Source organism: Manduca sexta, chromosome 5 (genome assembly GCF_014839805.1).
Source record: "Manduca sexta isolate Smith_Timp_Sample1 chromosome 5, JHU_Msex_v1.0, whole genome shotgun sequence".
NCBI classification, from domain to species: Eukaryota; Metazoa; Arthropoda; class Insecta; order Lepidoptera; family Sphingidae; genus Manduca; species Manduca sexta.
Window position 1 is genome coordinate 9,964,676 of NC_051119.1, and position 21,609 is coordinate 9,986,284.

The 21,609-nt window shown below is 36.2% G+C and overlaps 2 protein-coding genes across 3 annotated transcripts; both read left to right on the forward strand.

Moving 5' to 3' along the window:
• The first annotated feature begins 7,636 nt into the window (after nt 1–7,636).
• On the forward strand, nt 7,637–13,656 carry LOC115452137. The gene is made up of 8 exons (XM_037444606.1): nt 7,637–7,984; nt 8,211–8,355; nt 9,737–9,793; nt 9,883–9,964; nt 10,213–10,335; nt 11,546–11,701; nt 12,773–13,046; nt 13,568–13,656. Exons 1-7 carry the CDS (start codon nt 7,639–7,641, stop codon nt 12,938–12,940), a joined length of 1,077 nt encoding a protein of 358 aa, XP_037300503.1. The 5' UTR covers nt 7,637–7,638; the 3' UTR covers nt 12,941–13,046; nt 13,568–13,656.
• LOC115452141 lies at nt 13,214–18,086 on the forward strand. 2 transcript variants are annotated; one of them, XM_037444608.1, is made up of 8 exons: nt 13,716–13,807; nt 14,028–14,215; nt 14,287–14,434; nt 15,028–15,084; nt 15,749–15,836; nt 16,568–16,690; nt 17,147–17,302; nt 17,880–18,086. In XM_037444608.1, the coding sequence occupies exons 3-8, from the start codon at nt 14,391–14,393 to the stop codon at nt 18,027–18,029; spliced, it is 618 nt and encodes a 205-aa protein (XP_037300505.1). In that variant the 5' UTR covers nt 13,716–13,807; nt 14,028–14,215; nt 14,287–14,390; the 3' UTR covers nt 18,030–18,086. The 2 variants fall into 2 exon arrangements, with proteins under 2 accessions (XP_030036460.2, XP_037300505.1); XM_030180600.2 differs by lacking the exon at nt 14,028–14,215 and having other exon boundaries at nt 13,214–13,807.
• The last annotated feature ends 3,523 nt before the right edge of the window (nt 18,087–21,609 follow it).

The window sequence follows — 21,609 nt, forward strand, 5'->3', positions numbered from 1 at the left end:
TCATCTGCACTTGATTAATAGCATTTTAAGTGAACATGAAGTTATTCAAATGCTATGACCATTTAATGAAGATCCCTTGTAACGATGTATTATAAACGTTATACATTTAATTATAAGACTGATTTTTGATTTGTCTTTTTAACTGACTTCAAAACGGGAAGTGCCCTAAAGGTACATGACCTTGTGAAACCGCAACATCGAAAAAATGCGACATAAACGGTCAAATCATATGGTTGCGTTGATTTGTAACATTCATTTTTTCACAGTTGAATGAGATAATAGAACCGAGTAATTGATATAATTTTCGATTTGATAATTACGCGTCCCTGACAAAAAGGGTCTTTATTCTTGACAGACAAAGGGTCATACTGACAGACAGACAATAAAGCAATCCTATAAGTTCCTTTTGAGGCACGAAAGCCTAAAAATATTTTTTTTATATTTTATTTAGTGATCCCACTGCAACTGATAATATGTGGAGTCTGGTCTAATAGAACGTTAACTGACGAGAGATTATTATCCCTTGACAGTCGACACAATTATGCCGGCCTGTTGGAACCGGATATACACAGGCTGATCCTAAAACGCGACACAATTATGTGGGCCACTGTGGCGGGTTTTAACAACTTGCGTACGGTGGTCGCTATCTGGGCGAATATAAAATATATCCTGCCACCAACATTAAATAATATTGCATGGTTTTATGCGACTTGCAAGAAAAATGTTTTAAAACATTCGACACGTTTGAAAACTCTGTTTTACAATATAACACGCGGTATTGGCTAGCATGTTTTCAAATATTTTTATAGCAACAGTAGGGAATGTGAGCCAAATCAAAAAGCTTCACAACCTTCAAGTTTAGTGTACAATTTTAGTAGGATCAATAACCTACACAAACCACGCAGGTATAGAGGCAATCGTGAGGTAGACAGTGCCAGATTTATATCTGTTTATAAGTTCAATTCGTTCCGAGCTAACACAAGGGAAACTTTTATCGAATAATGAAATCTCTCGTATCTGTTTGAGGAGCGATAGATTTCACAGCTGAAGTCCCGAACCAACATTTTAGTCGAAGATTATTGTGTATTCCTATTTGTTGTGTAATTTTGGCACAAGTGGCATGTAAATTAGAGCCTCTGATGGCAAGCATTTAGCGCTGATGATGACTTGCAATATAAATATTGGGTGTTACCAAATTATTTACGAAGGAGATATAATTGAAACCTTTGTCTATTTTTAACAAATAGTGATTCGTAACCGAATTTCGGCCACGATGGCCAGTCTCAACGGAGATCAGCCACGCAGGAGATATTATAGTGCACAAGTGTGTGCGCAATACACTGGTGCACTCTGTGTTCCTCACTCTCATAGTCCGGTGAGACGGCAAACCGACATGACCGGAGAGTCAGACGCAGGAACAACGGCTTTACGTGCATACATACTGATGCTAGCAGTTTTGAGTTCCTTAAAAACATTCCGGCTCGTACACGCGACTAGCTCTCGCTATTATTTTGGTATCTCGTTAATACTTAATATTAATTCCGGAACACAAGTTTTGGGTTCTAATTATGTTAAAAAGCTTTAAGCTATTTTGTATAAAATGTGTACCCGATTATACCTGTTTTGTGTGTAATAAATAAAATAAAGAAATATTAAATTGTATTACTAATCAATGATTAGTCACATTATTCGCTTCTGTATTTGAAATCAGATTTAAATAAAGAATTATACCAGATTTTGAAATAACGATTCACCTGCGATCGATTTTAGTCCAACACATTCGTTCTAATTGGGTCGAAAGCCGTATGAACCACGCGGGACGTCGCTGCGATAATCCCATGTCCCTTGTGCGAGGGTCGGATTGTTCGTCCGTAAACGTGAGATTAAATTAGCAGGAAAATGTGCGCTCGGCCTAATGTTAGTTATATCTAGTATTGTGGATATTCTAAGGCGTCGTCTATAATGAGACTAAGGGATCATCGCGGATTAGTACTAAAATTTTCGCGTACTTCAAAAGTACGTCAAGACAACGAAAGGGACGGCCCTTTAACAACATTGTGACGGTACAATGTTGTTAACTTTTTTCTTTGTTTCAGAAACCTGGTTGCAGACATTAAAATTAAACTATTTTTCGGATTTTATCGCGGTATTAATATTTTAGTTTTCTGCCGACGTTTCATTCTGTCCAAGCTCATTCTGCGTAGATCGGAACACCAACAGCAAAATTTACGCTGTATATTTATAAAATGTAGGTAGATATTGTATCTTTGACTTTGCGGATCAACAACACCTCAGTCCCCCCCGTGACCACGAAGGCTGCAAAGTCTTCGAAATGTTGAAAGAAAATTCTAATATAAAAACCGCGTTAAAAGCCCAAAAAATAGTTTTATTTTAATGTCTAACATTCGCGTAAAAATAAGAAATCATTATAGTAACGTCGTTTTAGTATTATACCAATTTTTAATGAGTTTCCTTTAGAAAACCTTTTAAGCTCTTTATAAAGGATTTAGACCTCGTCAACACTAGAATAGAATATGGTTCAAAGAATTCAAAGTTCTTTCTTAGTTTTATCAAAGGCTTACTTACGTTTTAATTAACAATAAGGTGTTGCTCACGGTTTCACTCGCGTGACACAGCTTTGTCGCTATAATAATCCTTAATTTATTATATGATTACATATATATAGCTTAGAATAAAGTGACCAAACTCAAAATGTATACATTCTGATATATTAGAAAACGACCATCGAAAGCATGCTCTATAACCCCATGACGAGTAAAAGACAAGTTGTAGGATACAAACAGATTCTCATTATCGACTACCGCCCAATTCACAGGATTTATATTGTTTCAATTATTTTTTATTTTATTCCCACAAATCGTCTTTTTTGAGTTAGATCACTTAGCTCTAAGAGTGATATGATATAGTTGAGAATACGCCTATGTATGGTATAGGCTTACAAGGAATATAAAAGAACCTTCATTGAGGGCACCGGTTTTGCTTTTTTGGTTTTAAGGTTAACACACACACACACACACACACGCACACACGCGGGCTTTTTATCCCCGAAGGGGTAGAAGGACGCGCAACTGGTGTATCCAGTTTCCGCCATGTGTGTTACGTCCCATGATGTGACAGGAGGCGAGCCTATCACCATATCGGAGACTTGAGAATCAGAGTTGATACTGAGTAAACATCCCAATATAATTTTGCCCGACCCGAATCGAATCAGAGACTTCAGCACTGCAGTCGTACCCTAATACAACTGTGCTAACGAGGCAGTTCAAAATAAACTTTAATAGTAAAACAAATTCGTTTCATATTTTACCCGAACATGACCAGATTTTTATTCTCCTGGTCAGGCTACACTGTAGTCAGAGACTTCATACTCATTTCTCAGGATGGCGAGCGCAGTGGAATACCAAACAATACTTTGTAATTCAAGGTGTTGGATGGTGTTTCTACTGTTTATGGCCGGTCGTATAGCATTAGGAGAAGCTCGTCTTGTCATTCAAAGCATATAAAAAAAGTCAATTTTTTGGTATATTACAACTAACTGGCAACCTGTCATTTCAGACCATATTAAAGTTTGTATTGTTAATAAAACTGACAGCATACACCAGACTGATATTCTATAGGCCTTAGTATTAACCGTTATTCAGTGTTTAGGCTTCCCGCACATTAGGCGGTCGCGACCGCAACGACCAATATACATGCGCGGGTTAACGCGGTTGAACATCGAGTGTCGATGTTTTTATTTTCGCTGTGCGGTTTGATTGTGGTGTTTGGCCGCTTAATGCTTCTACTTGTATTGATTGTGGAAGAACTAAGTAACCGCTCTGTGTGCGGGAGGCCTTATTATACAATGTTTTATTTACTTGAAAGGAACATAGTGAGATATAAATAAACAAAAGATGTCTATCCAGTGCCGGTATTTTTGCTGGTGGTAGGATATATTTTATGTCCGCCCGGATAGCGACTTCCGTACACATGGTGTAAAACCCACCATAGTGGGCCACGTAAGTTTATCGTGGTCCCGGATCAGCCTGTGTATATCCAGTTTCGATAGGCCGGCATAATTATGTCGACTGCCGAGGGGTAATCATCTCTCGCCAGTCGACATTCTATTGGACCCCACTCCTTACCATCAGGTGCAGTGGGGCCAATTTGTCGTCGCCGTAATAAAAAAAATCCTGGGTATAGGACCCTCAATTTGTATCGCCGCGCGTCTTACGTCAGGGTATCTATTTTGCTGGCCATAAAAAAGATCCCTGATTGCAACTTTGCCCTCATTACTGCCGACCCTAGGCCCCTATATGGCGTTTTGACAAATCCAGTATTGTCTACCCATAATTCTCAAGACTCGGGGGTGTATGGGAGTCAATGTTGCATTACCCTGTAAAAGATTTTATTGCCAAATTATTTTGCAGTCTTTCTTTAAATAGATAATGCAATAGACAACGTACATGAGCAAGACAGTTTTTACTGCTAACTAAATTGACATAAAACTAAATTGTCAACGAAATTGACATTTCAAACTCAACTGACAGTCCATATGAGTTGTCCCGACTAAATGAAGAACACATTTACTCCAAAACAAAATGAGCAAAGTGCAGCACTATTTACACTAAAGAATTTAATATACCGGCCAATGACCCTTCATCAGCGACTTGGAATATTCCTTTTAGAATAAAGTTTCTAGAACAATCCAAAGCTTTTATTGTTCTTATTATCTGGTGAAATATGTTTATTGTTTGGCCCTTTTGCAGTGGCCTGAAAAAGTTTGTCGGAAACTTGTGTTCTTCGGTTGTTAAGGGGAGATGGAGATTTAAATTTTATACTAATATTACAATTACTATTTTACAATTCTTTCGATATTTTCGGTACTCGAACTGAACTTCGTTTGGAAATTCAAATCAATTTTAAACTGGAATCCGACTCTTTTCACCAATATTAATATAACTAATTGTGAAGTTGATAAAGCTAAGCTAGAATGAATCATGTTTAGTTGTCTCTTCGCCACTGTTGGCTCGTTTTGACGCTTTCTGAGGCTACATAATGACTCCAGACTTTCCCGCTCTCATACCTGCCACTACAACTCCTGTAAACCAGGATCAGCAGTGGTACGCATTATGACACCGAGCAGTGAAGCTCGGCGAGTCTTAGGGAAAACTTAGTTTGTCATTATTCCGCAAGGAAATTAATCAATTAGAAAGATAGGGAGAAGTTGGAAATATTAATTGTCCACCTAATGACTAGTATATGAATTTTTTTATTCTTTATTTTAATAAAGAATAGAAAATAGATACTGGTTTGCTAATAATGATATTTCATGACATGTAGTCCAACAAGTTTTGTTAGATTTTGAGATCGTTACTACATAACTAGACTCAGTTAAGATACAAATTATTATATTGATCAATTCAATGTTTTATTTATTTATTTACATTTTGTACACATGGTATACAGGCGGACTTAATTCCAGGGGCATTCTCTTCCAGTTTTTACTCCCAAGCTATGATATATTTTAGCTATCAAGGATCTTTACTAAATATAGAAGTTTGCCCCTAGTGTTACTATCCTGAAAGTCTACCCTGGCCATTCACGGTTTAAAAGATAATGGTTTAGCCTATAGCGACATATCAATGGTGTCTTATCGATCAGCCAGCTCGGCCAAGGCCGCTGCATTGTGCGAACGTTTTCGTGACAGCTATAGAGTTCCGACCTAGAATCCGTTGGGGCTTGTACGTCGCTTTTGTATGAAATATGGCGTTTCATATTCATTTGAAAAGCAATTAACTTTTGCTCGCAACTATACTCAGCGTTGAAGTATTCTTTTGTAGCAATAGCTATATATTCAGGTATAAACGTCTTACACTTCATATATTAGCAAGTTAATAAATTATATCTATGAGGAAAATCAAGACAACGTTATTCGTAAAAATTATTAACATTATTTATTTTTTAAATTATTGGTTGTGGAACGGACTGTCGACAAATATATATCTACCTGTTCATACCGAAGAGGACACTCCTTACTTTTTTAAAATCATGGTGAAGGAAAACATCGTGAGAAAACCTACGTACCTACATAGTATTCTAGAAGAATTTTGAGAGTATGTGAAGTCTACCAAACTGCACTAGGCCAGTGTGGTGGACTGAGGCCTAATCCCTCTCAGTAGTAAAGGAGGCGCATGCTCAGCAATGGGACAGTATATAATACAGGGCTGATATTATATTATATACATTATTTAATTTTCAACGTTTTTATAAAAGAAGTTTACTTCAATAGGATAACCTTTTTTTGTCTTTAATTGCATTAATGGTATTATCGATATTTATAGACAGCGATGATCAATTGTTATGAGCTGACCCAATTGCTCTTTTTATTAAAAACGTCACTACTTTTTACACGCATACCCCTTAACCAAAAGGTGTTTCTTCCCTTCACCAAAATTGAAATAAGGTCGGATTCAGTTTGCGTAGCAATGGAAATAATAGAATTGTTTCTAACTACCATCAAAGGGACATTTCTTGGTAACTCGTCGCCAATTCAGTTAATATTGTTTGTAATTTTGAATATTTCAGTAAATATGTACCCTGAAATGTATTCAGTTTTCTTGTTGATTCTCTTATGCTATACCAAGATCACGCTTTGCATATCGTTATTTTAGATTTCCAAACGCGATGCAGACATTCGTGTTTGAATTGCATTTCGAATTTTATTTGTTACATTAAATTTGGTTTTCGTAGAAATGTAATACGTAGTTTTATCACTTTGTATTGAAGTGAGTAAAATGTTCAAATAATTTATTGCTACTGAAGCGATTTTGGTTAAAATAAAATCTTTCCTTTCTTTACTAGAAGTTCTTTCACAAAGATTATCACCAACCAACCGACTAATATAAGAGTCAATATCTGATGATAAGTGGAATGGAGTCCAATAATGTTGACTGTTGAGAGATGATTACCCCTCGGCAGTCGAAACAATTATGTTGGCCTTTGTACCCGGATATACACAGGCTGATCCCGGAACGCGACACACTTACGTGGGCCACCATTGTGAGTTTTAACACCTGGTGTACGGTGGTGACTATCCGGGCGCATATAAAATATATTTTACTCCAACGAGATCTAAAATCTCTAACGTTAAAAATGAAAAAATAAAACAGGAAAGCATTGATGAAAGGTCGGTTATTTAAGTGGGAGGGGTAAATTGATCGGCCAGTCCTAATGGCTTAGGGTAATAGGCGAATGAATCTGATTACTCTGAGAGTGGGAAAGTAAGTGAACGGACACTTTGTCTCGTCCCGATTGCTATTGGATCGCTGAGTACATTTTTATTGGCTATTTTTAATTTTAATTAAAATTCTTGCTTTTGCTTTGACCTTGTGTTTGGTGAATTACTTGAAGCTTAAAAAGGGAAAAGTGGTATTCCTGCAGTAAAATTAGAAGTTGGCATGTTTGATTATATTCGTTCAGGTTGATTAAATTGTTTAGAATTAATGTATTCTTACTAAGAATATTTAGGATGAACAAGAAAGAAAAAAAATTGTATAATTTTGAACTTAAAAGACTTGATGTCGATACGTAATAAAATCATATATGAGATAGTTAAAAAGAAATATAAATGACAGGATGACAGATCATATTTATTATTTTTTAACGACAATTTTGATGATAGAAATTAGCCCGAAAATTACTAATTATGATCCAAATATATTTAAAACGTTCAATGATACTATTAAGAAGATCAAAACGAATAACTATGAGGTATCTTCATTCGAAGACAAAGAGGTAAATGCACAAAAAGTTAAGATAAAAACAGTAAATGAATTTATAAGTGCTGCTACTGTTAATAAAATATCTATAAATATTGACCAAAGAGCGCTTAGAGAAACTAAATATTGGTTTCTCGAATGGTACGAATACTTTTTTGGGAATTCACAAGAAAATAAGATTCAAGTAGATCCTCGTAAAAAAAGTGAGTACATTTATTCATCTCCGTCATTTAACATTAGTGATTAAATTTGCTATTTAAACTAGATAAATACATGAAAAAAATGTACGAAATAAATGCTTTATTTTTATTAGACACCGATTCCAAAATTGGTAACCAGTATATAGGTAATGTTAAATTATTTTATTATTGATTTTTAGTGGTTCTTGAAGGCGGTATAATTATTTGTAATTTTTTTTCTTGTCACCAGATATTATATCTCCAAAAACATCTAAAGTGATATCGTCAACCACCTACAAGTCTCAGAATACAAATGATTTTGTACAAGGAGTTCTTTTGATTCTATTTACAATGTTTATGGCGACTGCAATGGTGCTTATGTATGTTTTAGTAACGTAAGTGTTATACCTAAGGTTTAAATTTGAATACTTTTGATAGCTATAATATGATCTAATGATTATTATGATGATTTACGTTAAGGTAGAAGCATTCAGATTTTACCATTAATGTGACAAATAATTCTGTACACTTACTTAAACTCAGATATCCTAGAGCAGGGATGGCGAAGCAATGGCACGCGTGCCAGTGGTAGCACGTGACAAAATACTTCGGGCACGCGAGTAATATGCTAAACATTGTACATATCTCTTTCTTTGAGCTTCACTGCGCATGAAGGTATAGATGGTATGGTAGGATATATTTTTTATCCGCTCGAATAGCGAATTCCGTACAAAAGGTGTTTACCCGCTATTGTGGCCCACGTAAGTGTGTCGCGTTCCGGGATCAGCCTGTGTATATCCGGTTCCTATAAGCCGGCATAAATCTGTCGACTGTCGTCTAATCACGTCTCGTTCTATTTTATTGGACCCCAATCCTTACCATTAGGTGCAGTGAAGCTAATTTGCCGAACCCCGATAAAAAAATAAAAAAAACATAGTTCATTACAGAAGCTTCTAAAAAGGGCAATAAGGATTTAAAAAACCGGTCTTGGATGGCACGTTAATAATTAAAGGATCGTCATGCCTTTTCTAGAGCATGTGTAGTTTCGGTTGAAAAATCATCGAAATAAGGGTCATCTTGTAGAATACAAAAGGAAACATATTTAATTGGTTTTTAGTATATTTTATTGGATCACAGTCATACGCTTTAATATAGAATTCAGATATTTCAGACTTTGCGAATTTAATTTCACAAAATTTAGTTCACTAAATCCAATTCCGAACTAAACAATTATAATTTGGACTCAAACAGTTCGCAAATATAATGTGTGTTAATGGATAAGATGATGCGAAATTGCTTCTCCCAACTGCTGTAAGCTTTGAATGCAAGTTCCTACTTAGCAAGAAAACAACTACGAAGTAGGAACAAGCGCCTTTGTAAACAACAAACTTCTCTTTCTTGTCAGTGTCTTTACGTTCGAGATTAGGCGTGTTGGAATCGATTAAATATCATTCTTAGAGGTCATTAAATCGATTTTGTAATCGATAATTTGATTATCTTATAGTGCTTAGAACCGTTGTTTGCGAGTAGAGGACACGACAAAAGGCCACAAATATTTGTTTAATGCGAGTTGTTGAGGATTATAGAAAAGAATAACCAGTTATGAACAAAATATTTGTTTGTTATAAACAGTTTAGAAACGAACACATATGCGGCTAAATATACTATTCAAAAATAATATTACTCTATCATTGTCATTTTAAAATCGATACAGTAATACTCGCATCAAAAATCGATTCATCAAGGACATTTCACATCACTAGCAATTTTTTACAGGCCAGCTGTTAAAAAGTTGCTCGAAGACGGCGGGTGGGCAATTCTGATTCCGGCGTTGTAAGATTTTTTTCTAGTTTTCTTACGTTTTATTCTTAGCTCGTAAATTCTGCTGCACTTTTTAATTTCAACTTCAATATTGTTTTCAGAATGCTGTGCGCCCTATATTGCGGTGTAGTGTGTGCGAATCCAAGACAATCGTCTTGCGCCTTAATTTTCTTGTACTTTGAGGTATTTTTTTAAACTCCTTGCTTTTGTCTTGCAGGTAATTATGAATTTTAGAATATCTTGACGATAGAGTATATTTTCGTTTAATTTTTAATATAAGTTTAAACAAAAAAAAAAAAATTATAAAGAGTAATTATTAGAAAAACACAATATAACTTTGCCTCACCCGGGGGTTGATACGAAGACCTCAGCACCGCTGTCCTACAGTAATACAACTACGCCACAGAGACAGTAAAATTGAATATTTTCAGGTTTTCACGTCGAGTGCGATTTTGTCACAAATAACATCACAGTGGAGTACATATAACATTTACTATGGCGTTATAGCATCGACGATAGTTGTGTTTGTTTGTCTTCTATTGGCCTATACTGATGTGAGTTTTACACACACACACACACACACACACCCACACATAAGCATTTACCCCCAAAGGAGTATGCGGAGGCGCAACCAGGGCACCCACTTTTAACCAAGTGTGCTCCGTCCTATGATGGGCGAGTCTATCGTCATACCGGGCACAAATTCCAGACCCCGAGCATAAACTGAGCAGAAAAACCTAAATATCACTTTGCCTCACCCGGGATTTGAACCCAGTACCTCAGAGCGCTGCCGTACCGTGCATGAAGTACAACTACGCCACCAATAAATCATGATGATGATGATGATGATGTGAGATTTGACATACATAGTTGCAAAGAATTAAATGGCAAGGCGAGCAAATTGCTCGTCTGATGGTAAAAAAGAAAAGTGTCTATTAGGCGTCGCGTGAATGCTGTCGACTTATAATATCAGCCCTATATTATATACTTGCCCACTGCTGAGCACGGGCCTTCTCTAGTACTGAGAGGGATTAGGCCTTAGTCCACCACGCTGGCCTAGTGCGGGTTGGTGAACTTCACACACCTTTAAAATTCCTATAGAGAACTTCTCAGATGTGCAGGTTTCCTCACAATGTTTTCCTTCACCGTTAAAGCGAACGATAAATTCACAAAGAATACACACATGATTTTAGAAAAGACAGAGGTGTGTGCCCTTGGGATTTGAACCTGCGGATATTCGTCTTGGCAGTCCGTTCCACACCCAACTAGGCTATCGCCGCTTCCTCTCGACTTATTGCCAAGAAATAATTTGAGCCGTATTTAGTGCAAGCTAAGACGCTTTCAGTTTGAAATCAGCATCTTAAGATCGTCGCTATTAAATAAACTGATATTAGCAACATCTCAAACAATATAGATACAGCGTATTATGGCGGATTTTGACAGCTGGATTTAATTTATTAATAAAAAACGTGTTGACATAACAGCTCAATTTTTTTTTTATTAATTACGGCAAAGGCATCCCACTGCACTTGATGGTAAGTGGAGCGGGGTCCAATAGAAGTCGACTGACGAGAGATGATTATTTATTACCTCTTGGCAGTCGACACAATTATGCCGGCCTGTTGCAACCGGATATACACAGATTGATCCCAGAACGCGACTTACGTGGGTCACTATAGCGGGTTTTATATTTTATGTACGGTGGTCCCTATCCAGGGTGAGACAAGGATCCTACCACAACTTAATGACAAAAATCATTTGCAGTTCAACTTGTCTAGTTGGATTTTACACGTGATTGTTATTGGAAGTACGTTCGTCGCAATTGCCGTCATAGCGTTGGTGGTGTTTCAAGTAACTCATACTTGTATAGAGCACACGTCACTAACTAATCTGGTTATTGGAACATTGATTCATGTTGAAGTAAGTATTTAGTTTAAAAGATTTTACATGTGTAGTGTGCGTGTGTGTGTCGCGAAGGGTCCATAACTCGAATCCTGTCGGTTTTCCTATTGTAGCTTATGTAAAATATAATTAACAATAGAACGACTTGTACTTAGACCGCACTTATGCATATTAGCATTTATGTATATTTTGTGTTTAATTATCTTAGGGAAAAGTTAACCTGCGCCACTGATGTGTACTAATATAATTGCGAAAGTGATTAATTCTTACGCTTGTAAAGTTGTCACTCAAGCGATTTTTATTAAATTGCGTACAGTTCTTTGAACCCATAAGGATTTATTTCTTTGTGCCTTAAACCAAATTAGTTATTACCTCTTAAGAAAATAGATGCACAAAATTATACCTTTGTCCTTTCTTTCTATCATTGTTTCATTTTATAATTACATGCTACGCAGTTAATTTAAGAAAAATGACAAAATAAAACTACGCATTACCGAAAATTATATTTACACACGCATAATTTACGAAAATGCGCCCAAATACTGTAGCCATAAATAATTTTTTGCCTTGTTAAATTTTGTAATGCAAACTTGTGTTAAGTAATCCACATGTTTAGTGCTTATTTATTCGCCCGTCGTCGCAAGCTGCGACAAGGGCGTAGTTTTTGGAAGGTATTTTTTGCCTAACTGCCTGTAACTTTAAATATAAATTTTGTATATTGTAAAAGTTTAAGTTCGTAACGATCAAACAGTTTGATGGAGAAAATTTAAAATCGAAACATGTTTTCGACTTGTAACATGTTGGGTTTTTAAATGTTGTTAATTTTTATATATTTTTATGGAGTTTAAAGGAAAAAGAAACACACTCTCACACAATCGCGTTTTTTTCTCATCAAGCAATTGAAAATTATACATAATATTTAATTAAATTATTAATGGTATCCCAAGGTACAGGCATAGTCTAATTTGGGTATCCCTGCTAATTACTTTAGTATTGTTTTTAGTAATTTGTTTTGTTAAACCACTGTCAAAATAACAACATTATCATTTTGTAAACATTTATTAAAATTTATATTCGTTTTTTTTTCAGATGCTTATAATACATCTTCAGTTAATTCTGAGCGGCGAATCGTTGAAATTGAATGAGACTGATTACTCTTTGGGTGCTTTTTTACTGTACATTTCCATCATCATTATCCCTTTGAAGATTGTTCTTGGTATCGCTTTAAAATTAACTCATGAAGAGAGATATTACTAACATCTTGAATACGAGTGTTACTTTCTTGTTTGGATGTGACTTACGAATCTAAAGTATTGCATTTAGAACTCAACGAATAAATTATCAGGTCCTATAATTTGAATATGTAAGTTTTAAAGCCCTTTGGTGTAAAGGATTTTCGACTGTAACGCTTAATATTTAATATTTATATTAAGTAGTATACGCAGTAAGTGTTGATGAATCAAAGTGGTCAATTAACTATCGATGATGTTTTTTATATATTGGAAAATTTTTCCTGTTGGAATTGTAATAGGGCATTAAATTGAGACCAAAGCGTTTGACCTAGAATTATTATATACTTACTAACATATATTCAAACAAAGTTAATAATGAGGTCACATACAAATTTACTATAATAGGTTTTAAGCCTATTTCAATTGACACAAAATATATTTTGACATTGTCATTTTGCAATACAAGAGTTGAAGCAATATTTATTTATATTTATTATTTGTATATTATTGATGCACGGTCTAAAAATTGAATTTATTTTAAATCAACGAATTTTTAAATAACAAATGTGAATTATTTGTTGGAAATCATGTTAAATAATATTTGATGTCCTAATGAATGTTACAAAATTAAATATTACAAAACGAATTGAAGATATTGAAAGAGGCAATGATGCAGCAGATAAAGGCGACGCAGAAGACAATATATCTAAAATTGACATTGAAAGTATTGAATCAGATGCTTTTAAAACATTCAAGGACGAAGGTGAAGGTAGCAATCAGACAGCCATTGAATTGGTTGATATTAATGAAGCAAGAAATAATAAGCATTGCAAAGGAAACGTTACTGGAGAAAGACCAGCCAATATTAATGTTATTTGGGTACAATATCAAGGTAAATATAAAATTAACCGATTATTTAATATAAGATCTTATTGCTTAGTAAATACAGTTCAGCATTTTTATAAGTGAGATTCATTTATGTGATAATAATTATGTGACGAAGATCAAAACACCTCTTGACGTTAATCCTTCAAACCTACTCGTATAAGTTAAGCCAAATTATTCTTCCAATATATTTAATACAGTTTTACCTCGGCTTTACATTGGGACAGGATATAAGCTGTTGGAAGAAGAAAATGTGACAATGGAAGAGAGTAATTTTTTGGAAATAAGGAATTCGAATTGTGCCCGTTAAATAGCAATAGATTCTTCCCTGAGCGATTATATTATATAGGTCCTAATATAGCTGGTGAAACATAGGTGTGATAACAAACCAGCTTAACCTTGAAAAAGGCAAAAGGTTTGGTGATGTGTACATATGTACTATCTTAATTCTAGATCTGCATGGTCTTACGATTCTCTGCTTTTCAGTTGGAGGAGGTAGACAAATACCAGAGGGCGGTGGGGCACCTTTAAACTACGACCCTCGCACAAGAAACCAATTCGTGAAGGTGGTTTTCATCTTAGTGTTTCTCATGTTGTGTTGCACCGCTGCCTTCACTATGATAGTCTTTAATTCGTGAGTTTCAACTATATTTATTTCTTAATAGTGATATTATAGTCGATACACATTGAATGGATTACTGCGTGTTGGGATTTTTTTACATGTAAGAGTATCTAAATTTAAACGTAAATATCAACAAACTAAAGTCATATGAATTATTAACGGCGAAGGAAAACACCGTGAGGAAACCTGCACATCCGAGAAGTTCTCTATAGGAATTTCGAAGGTGTGTGAAGTCTACCAATCCGCACTAGGCCAGCGTGGTGGACTAAGGCCTAATCCCTGTCAGTAGTAGAGGAGGCCCGTGCTCAGCAGTGGGCAAGTATAATATACAGGGCTGATATTATTATTATTATTAAAGTCATATGACGCGTTCGAAAAACTTTCAGACATGGCTAAAGTTCATGTAGAGAAGAGCAGAAAAATAATTTGTCGTAATATGTGTTAAAATATATTAAGTTCGAGGGTCGAATTTCGACCACTGGTTATAATTATTATATTTGGAAAGTGTCTCCCAGCAGGTGCAGTGTAGTCGCCTAACCGTGTCGATGTGGGCTTCCGAAAATAAAAAAAATAAATCAAATCTAACCAAATCTTTATGTTTGCAGACCTCAACTGAAAGAAACATTTTTAGAAAAAGGGTTCTTATTTGCGATATGTGCTATGTAAGTATTTCGTTTTTATTAACTGAAAGACAGGCGAGGTAGCCGCTTGCCTGACGGTAAGCGATACGACCACTATACAGAACTTCAAATTAAAATTACTGCGTGGTATTTCACTGCGTTCGTCACCCTAAAACAGGATGTTAAGTGTCATAATGCCCGGTGGCTACAAGGGCGTTGCTAAAGGGGGGCAAGGAGGCAGCTGCCCCCCTAGAGATCCTAAAAAAGTTGCCAAATGTAAAGCAACCAAAGACCTCAGTCTTTGGCTCGATTTGCGTGATCGATCATTCCCATACGTCGAAACTCGATTGAGTTAACCGATTTCATTCCTAATATTCCAGACGCTAAATAACGTTCTGCTCTATGTTATTATTAAAGCGGGAGAGAGGTAGTGGGAGAAGAACTTGTGCTGTCGACATTACCAAATCATACTTTTCTCATTCTCAATATCAACTTGCCCGCCCGCCCTACCCGGGCCATCGACTGGCGACGCCTTTGTCTGGCTATAATGTCCTTCAAATCAGAACACAACAGTGCATGCACATTGCTGTTTGCCGGTAGAAATAACGATGGTACTGTGGCGGTTATATGCGACTATTTAATTGTATACCCAGCCAACCCCTCACATACGCAAGTCTTACCACTAGCCTACTCTTCTCTTCCTCAGGGTACTATTGGTTGGCTTGAATTATTCAATGGTATGCTCTCCGTGTACGCGGCAAATGCCATGCAACTTAATATGCCTGTTATTAGCGGTAAGTTCTATTTAAATCTTAATAATATGTTGAAAATAAGGACGCATACAAATGAGGCGCCTACTCAATTTATAAGAGCAAATTGTCATCTATGCAGTATTGAATATGTCTAGTGTGTAGGCTCGCTCTCTTTGGGTATGCCAGCCACTGCGTTCGCTAATTTAGTCCTAATCACTGTTCATATTTTACTTGAAATAAATTGTTATTTACATAGTAATAAAGTTTAGATTCTTAATCATTATGATAAATGCGAAATGTGATGTTTGGAGGTTTCTTAAAAGATAACATGGAAACCGCTGAACGGATTTGGATGAAATTTAACTTAAGGGCTTTCATCATTGACAATATATAGTGGTATTTTTATTCTAAAGAGATTTTTTACTCACAGCCGCGACACGATAGACTATACTTCTTTTTTAACTTTTTAATCGCCCATGTCTGAGTTACCACAGTACCTAATGGTTAGTGGAGTGAGTTTCATATTGAATATTGATTAACAAGAGACTATAATCTTTCGCCAATCAATGCAATTATGCCGGCCTGTTCGAAATTGGGTTCAGGCTGATCCCGGACCGCGATATTTACGTACTATAGCATGTTGTTTTAGAAAGAAAGGTTTTCTTTAAAACCTACTGTAGAATTCAGACACATCGGCGCAATCTGGTTGAGGTATTGTAACATAGGCCATTGTGAAGTGAAAATAGAAGCTATTAAATCATATTTTCGTCCAGGTTGTCGGCATGAGCCTAATATGCGCGTTCATAACTGTTCGCTACGACACACGCATTGTGTTCTATGCAGTGGTGGCCACTGGCGTTGTTGTCTTCGTCTGTATACTGCTCGCCTGTTCTAAGGTAAGTTTATGATTATTTCACATATACTGATCGTTGTCTTCGGATTTATCTCGAGAACAAACTAACTGATACCTTTGGATCGATAGCAAAAATTGATCAATCAGAATTCAGTTTTATGACACGCTTACTGTTTATTTTTATTGTGAGTTTTTTTTGGTATATGTACGTGCTCGGCAAAGTTACCCCACTGAACCTGATGGTAAGTGGTGTGGGCTAATAGAATGTCCAGAGAAGATTACCCCTCGGCAGTCGACATAATTATGCCGGCCTGTTGGAACCGGATATATACAGGCTGTTAATTATTTAATTTACCATCAATCCGAAGATAGATATTGGTATCGTTCATTCAAATATGTGAACATTTGTAAATCCTTTAATGTGATTCAATTTAATAAAAGTAGTTCTCTCTTGGGTTGTTTATTTTTAACACGCTAATTACTTTACTATCCTTTCCAGTTTGACTTCACTCAGTGGATGTTGTACGTGATCGTGATATCGGTGGCCTTTTGCGTGATAGCAACGATAGCGTCTCTCTCTATGGCCCTCACCGGCACGTACCTGAGCCTTGCCCATCTCATCATACTGTTGATCGGAACGATTATTAATGTTGTGGTAAGTTCTAGAACAGAAAAAGTGATGGCCTAGTTGGGACTGGAATAGACTGCCGTTACGAATGTCCGCTAGTTCAAAACCCAAGGGATCTTCTGAGTTTTGAGTGTTATAGCTTGCTACCTGAGAAGCTTTGAGAAGAATTTTGAAGGCATTTAGTCTACCAATCTGCGCTAAGCCAGCGTGGTGGACTAAGGTCTTATCCCTCTCAGCATTAGATGAAGCCCGTGCCCAGTTGTAGGGCAGTGTTATTTATTATTAAGTGCTAGAATCGAATGCAAGACTGCGCTGTTGCTAGGATGTTTATATTCCTCCGAATAGCGACCATTGTACATGAGATATAAAGCCGCCATCGTGGCCCATGTAAGTGTGTCGCGTTCCGAGATCAGCCTGTGTATATCCGGTTCCAACAGGCCGGCGTATGTGTCGACTGCCGAGGAGTAATCATCTCCGGTCAGTCGACATTCTATTGGACCCCACTCCACTTACCATCAGGTGCAGCAGGGTCACTACCGAGTATGTATAAAAAAAAATGTGGTTCAGAATGAGTATCTTGATAATATATCATTATTTTTTCCAGTTTATTATAATCGAGTTGCAGACGATCCTGGGTGGCAGGGCAATTGAGTTGAGTGAAGACGACTATGCCCTTGGCGCATATCTCCTGTACACCTCTATAATGGATGTGTTCCTCAAAATGGTTCAGATTATGGGCATTATAGACGATTAGGGACGTTTGACGTGACATGTATTATATGCGTATTTTTTATTATATTGTATTTATCTATGAATGTGTTTTATTCTTACATCTGGAAAGGATGCGCCATGTGCTCATTCTTATTAATAAAAAGATCTGTCATTTTCAATGTAACTACTAAGTAGCAAAGTGACCTCTCTGCACCTGATGGTAAATGGAGTGGGGTCCAGTAGAATGTCGACTGACGAGAGATGATAAACCCTCGGTAGTCGACACAATTATGCCGGCCTGTTCGAATCGAATACACAGGCTGATCCCGGAACGCGACACACTTACGTGGGCCACTGTGGCGGGTTTTAACACCTTATGCGTGGTGGTTGCTATCCGGGTGGATATAGAATATATCCTACCATCAGCAAATAAAAAGTGCAATACACACACCGTTTTGTGTCGTAAACGCACCCATACATAAATCTGTAACGCTGTGTTGTGTTCTGTATTTTACGCAATACTTTTTACTATTATGTTATATAATAGTAAAAAGTAGTGCGTAAAACACAGAACGTTTTGTTTTGCGTGCCACTGCTGATCCTGGCTTACAGGAGTTGTAGTGGTGGGTGTGAGGGCGGGAAACTCTCATTATTATGTTATATAAACATCTATATATATAAAAATGAATCCCTATTTCCCTTGGTCACGCCATCACGCGTGAACGGCTGGACCGATTTCACTATTTTTTTTGTTGTGTTATTGTCAGGAAGGTTCTTATGTAAGAAAAAATTGCGCAGAAAATTAGAAAATTTAAGAAAACTTAAAAAAATATTAATTTTACATAATTGTCTGTGGTTTGAAATAACTGTCAGGGATCGACAGAATGCGCGCGTGCATACATAGTTAAGACAGGACAACGTCTGTCGGGTCAGCTAGTAATATAAAAACACAATACAATCAAATTCCCATTAGCAAACAAGAAAAGTGATTATAAAGCTGCGCCAAGGAGCGCCCTAATCATTTTCGCTTAAGTCGCGTATGACAAAGTGGCCGGTGGCTCGGTCGCCTTCGCAACGGATTCAATTTCCTCGAACATATTTCAAATGCGACGCATATTTCGCTTCAACTATAACTTTTGCGTTTTCGAATTTATGAAGTTCGAAACGCGGGTTTTGTTTGCGCGGCACATAAATTATCTGAACTTGATATTAACGTTTCTGTTATTTATTTTGTTTGGGTATATTGTAAGATATTACTGTCCTATATATTTTTTGCAGTTAAAAATGATGTTATTAATATTATAAATGCGAAAGTTAGGGAAATTATTTGGATATTGTTTAGAAGTAAACGCAAAAAAACTGAAGGGATATCTTCGATTAACACATAGACTACTTTAAGCTGGTAATATGCTACAAGAAGAAAAAAAGATTTTTTTTTAATTTTTGGTGCTGGCTTTGTATTATTAGCACAATGAGTCGCTACAGAGTTTTAGGGACTTTAATTAAAGTGTGAAAGATTTTAAACGCGAGTGAAGCCTTGCTTCACACTCAGTATTTGTTAGTATGACTGTCCTACATTTATAGTATGTTATTTAAATGTACTTATTTATCAAATAAGTGAAACAAATATAAAAGAATAAATTATTAATTATGGCTTCACTTATTCGCATCTATTAGTTTAAAGAAGAGCTTCCACGCATCGCGATGAGTTAGTACTAGTTGTACTAGTTTTTATGTAGCGTAAGCCGGTAATAAAGCGAGTGGATGCCCTGATGAGTAATGTATGTGAGTGAGTGAATCAATGCCTTTGGCATTAAGTCCGCTCATATACTTCTCTATATATAAAGTGTATAAATAAATTAATATTAAGGTAACGGATGGTAGTCAGTGTTTACTGATATCGACTACCACCCGTTACCTTCCGAACCTATTCGATTTGCGAAATGATATTTTATCGACAATCATTTATCATTTTCTATTGGAAACGTTTGTCAATGAATTTAGAGTCGCCATTTTTATTTCGATGCGGGCTGCTAACTACCAAATAATGGGGTCACTAACTGCATTTTACAATTGTGTATTTTTATATTGGGAGTGACTAATGTAACATCGTAATGTAAATTGGCTGCCATTTTGTTGGAATGAAAAAAATGGGCCCCGTGTTCACGATTTTTTTTTGTAAAGGTATGAATAATATTTAAATTGTGTCGAAATAAATATATCGGTCAATTGGCTACCGCCTGAGTTGGTGCTTTGTGCTCGGTTGCGGCTTTATAAATGATTGTTGGCCAATTTAGTACCTTCAATAACATCTTAGCCAATTTACATTACACTAGTGATCACCTAGATCGAAATTCGACTGCAATGAATTATTTTCTTACATTTTAATGTTTCTGCCTCTATATTATCTCCTTCGTGCTCGAAATGTGCCTAAAAAGGAGTACTACATTTTTATTGAAGTATTAATAATATATAGAATACTTTTATCTAACACTTTACAGCGTCTGATCCTCCGTGAAGGTTAGCTCTAAGTAAGCCGCCGACTTCACTTAGCGATTAACTAAGTGGTTTTTGCGTTGACCTTACTTTCAAGTATGTAAGGGCAGGTTTAAAAAGAGGAGTCTCTGTTGCCTAATAAGTTGATTGTGAAGCCAGCAATCATGGATATAGAAATATTTACATTATTTACTACAGAAACTGAAATAATTGTGTGATCCAAAATATTTATTTTAAATTTGGATGTGAAGCCGCAAATCACTTATTTTAATTGATATTTTTATGTTGGCCCAATATTTGCAAATACGTGACAATTAACAGTACGATGGGTATATTTACAAGTTACTTTATATCGTATTCTGTTGATGTTAGCGTTTATATTCCGTTGGTGATGTTTTGTAGCTATATCAGCGGTTCTTTCATTTCCTTTGTGTCACAGTACTCGTTTAAATCGAAACATATCAATGGAATTTAAATCGGTTTCTCCACCACGATTACGAAGCCGTCTGATAAATAAACCACGAGTTCTCTTCCTTATGTTCACATGCAATTGAAATCTTGTCTATGTTGGTGTTGCTTAACAATCGTTCTTTTTTTATCAATTTAAAGCCAATATTTGTAAAATGTTTGAATGTGACAAGTGAAGACAGTAATTATTGAACGGATTTGGTTGAAATTTGGAACATAACTGGTGGTAGGTCTAACATATGTGAAAGTCCGTCTGGGTAGGTACCACCGCAATGTCTATTTCTGCCGCCAAGCAGCAGTGTGTAGTCACTGCTCTGTTCCGGTTTGAAAAACATTGTAGCTAGTGAACTACTGGATATAATAAGATTTAACATTTCATGTCTCAGGATGGGGAGCGCAGTGGAATACCAAACAATACTTTGTAATTCAAGGCGTTGGCTGGTGTTCCCACTGTTCATGGGCGGTCGTATCGCTTACCATCAGGCCAACGGCAAGTTCATTTCGTCATTCAAAGCATATAAAAAAATATATGTTCTGGTTTAACATGAATATTATAGGCTATTTTCTACTCTGCGGATTTTTTTTAATATAGGTGAAGCCGCAAGCAACACCTACTTATTAGTAAGTCTTAAAGGTAACGCTTATAGCAAAAAAAGTCA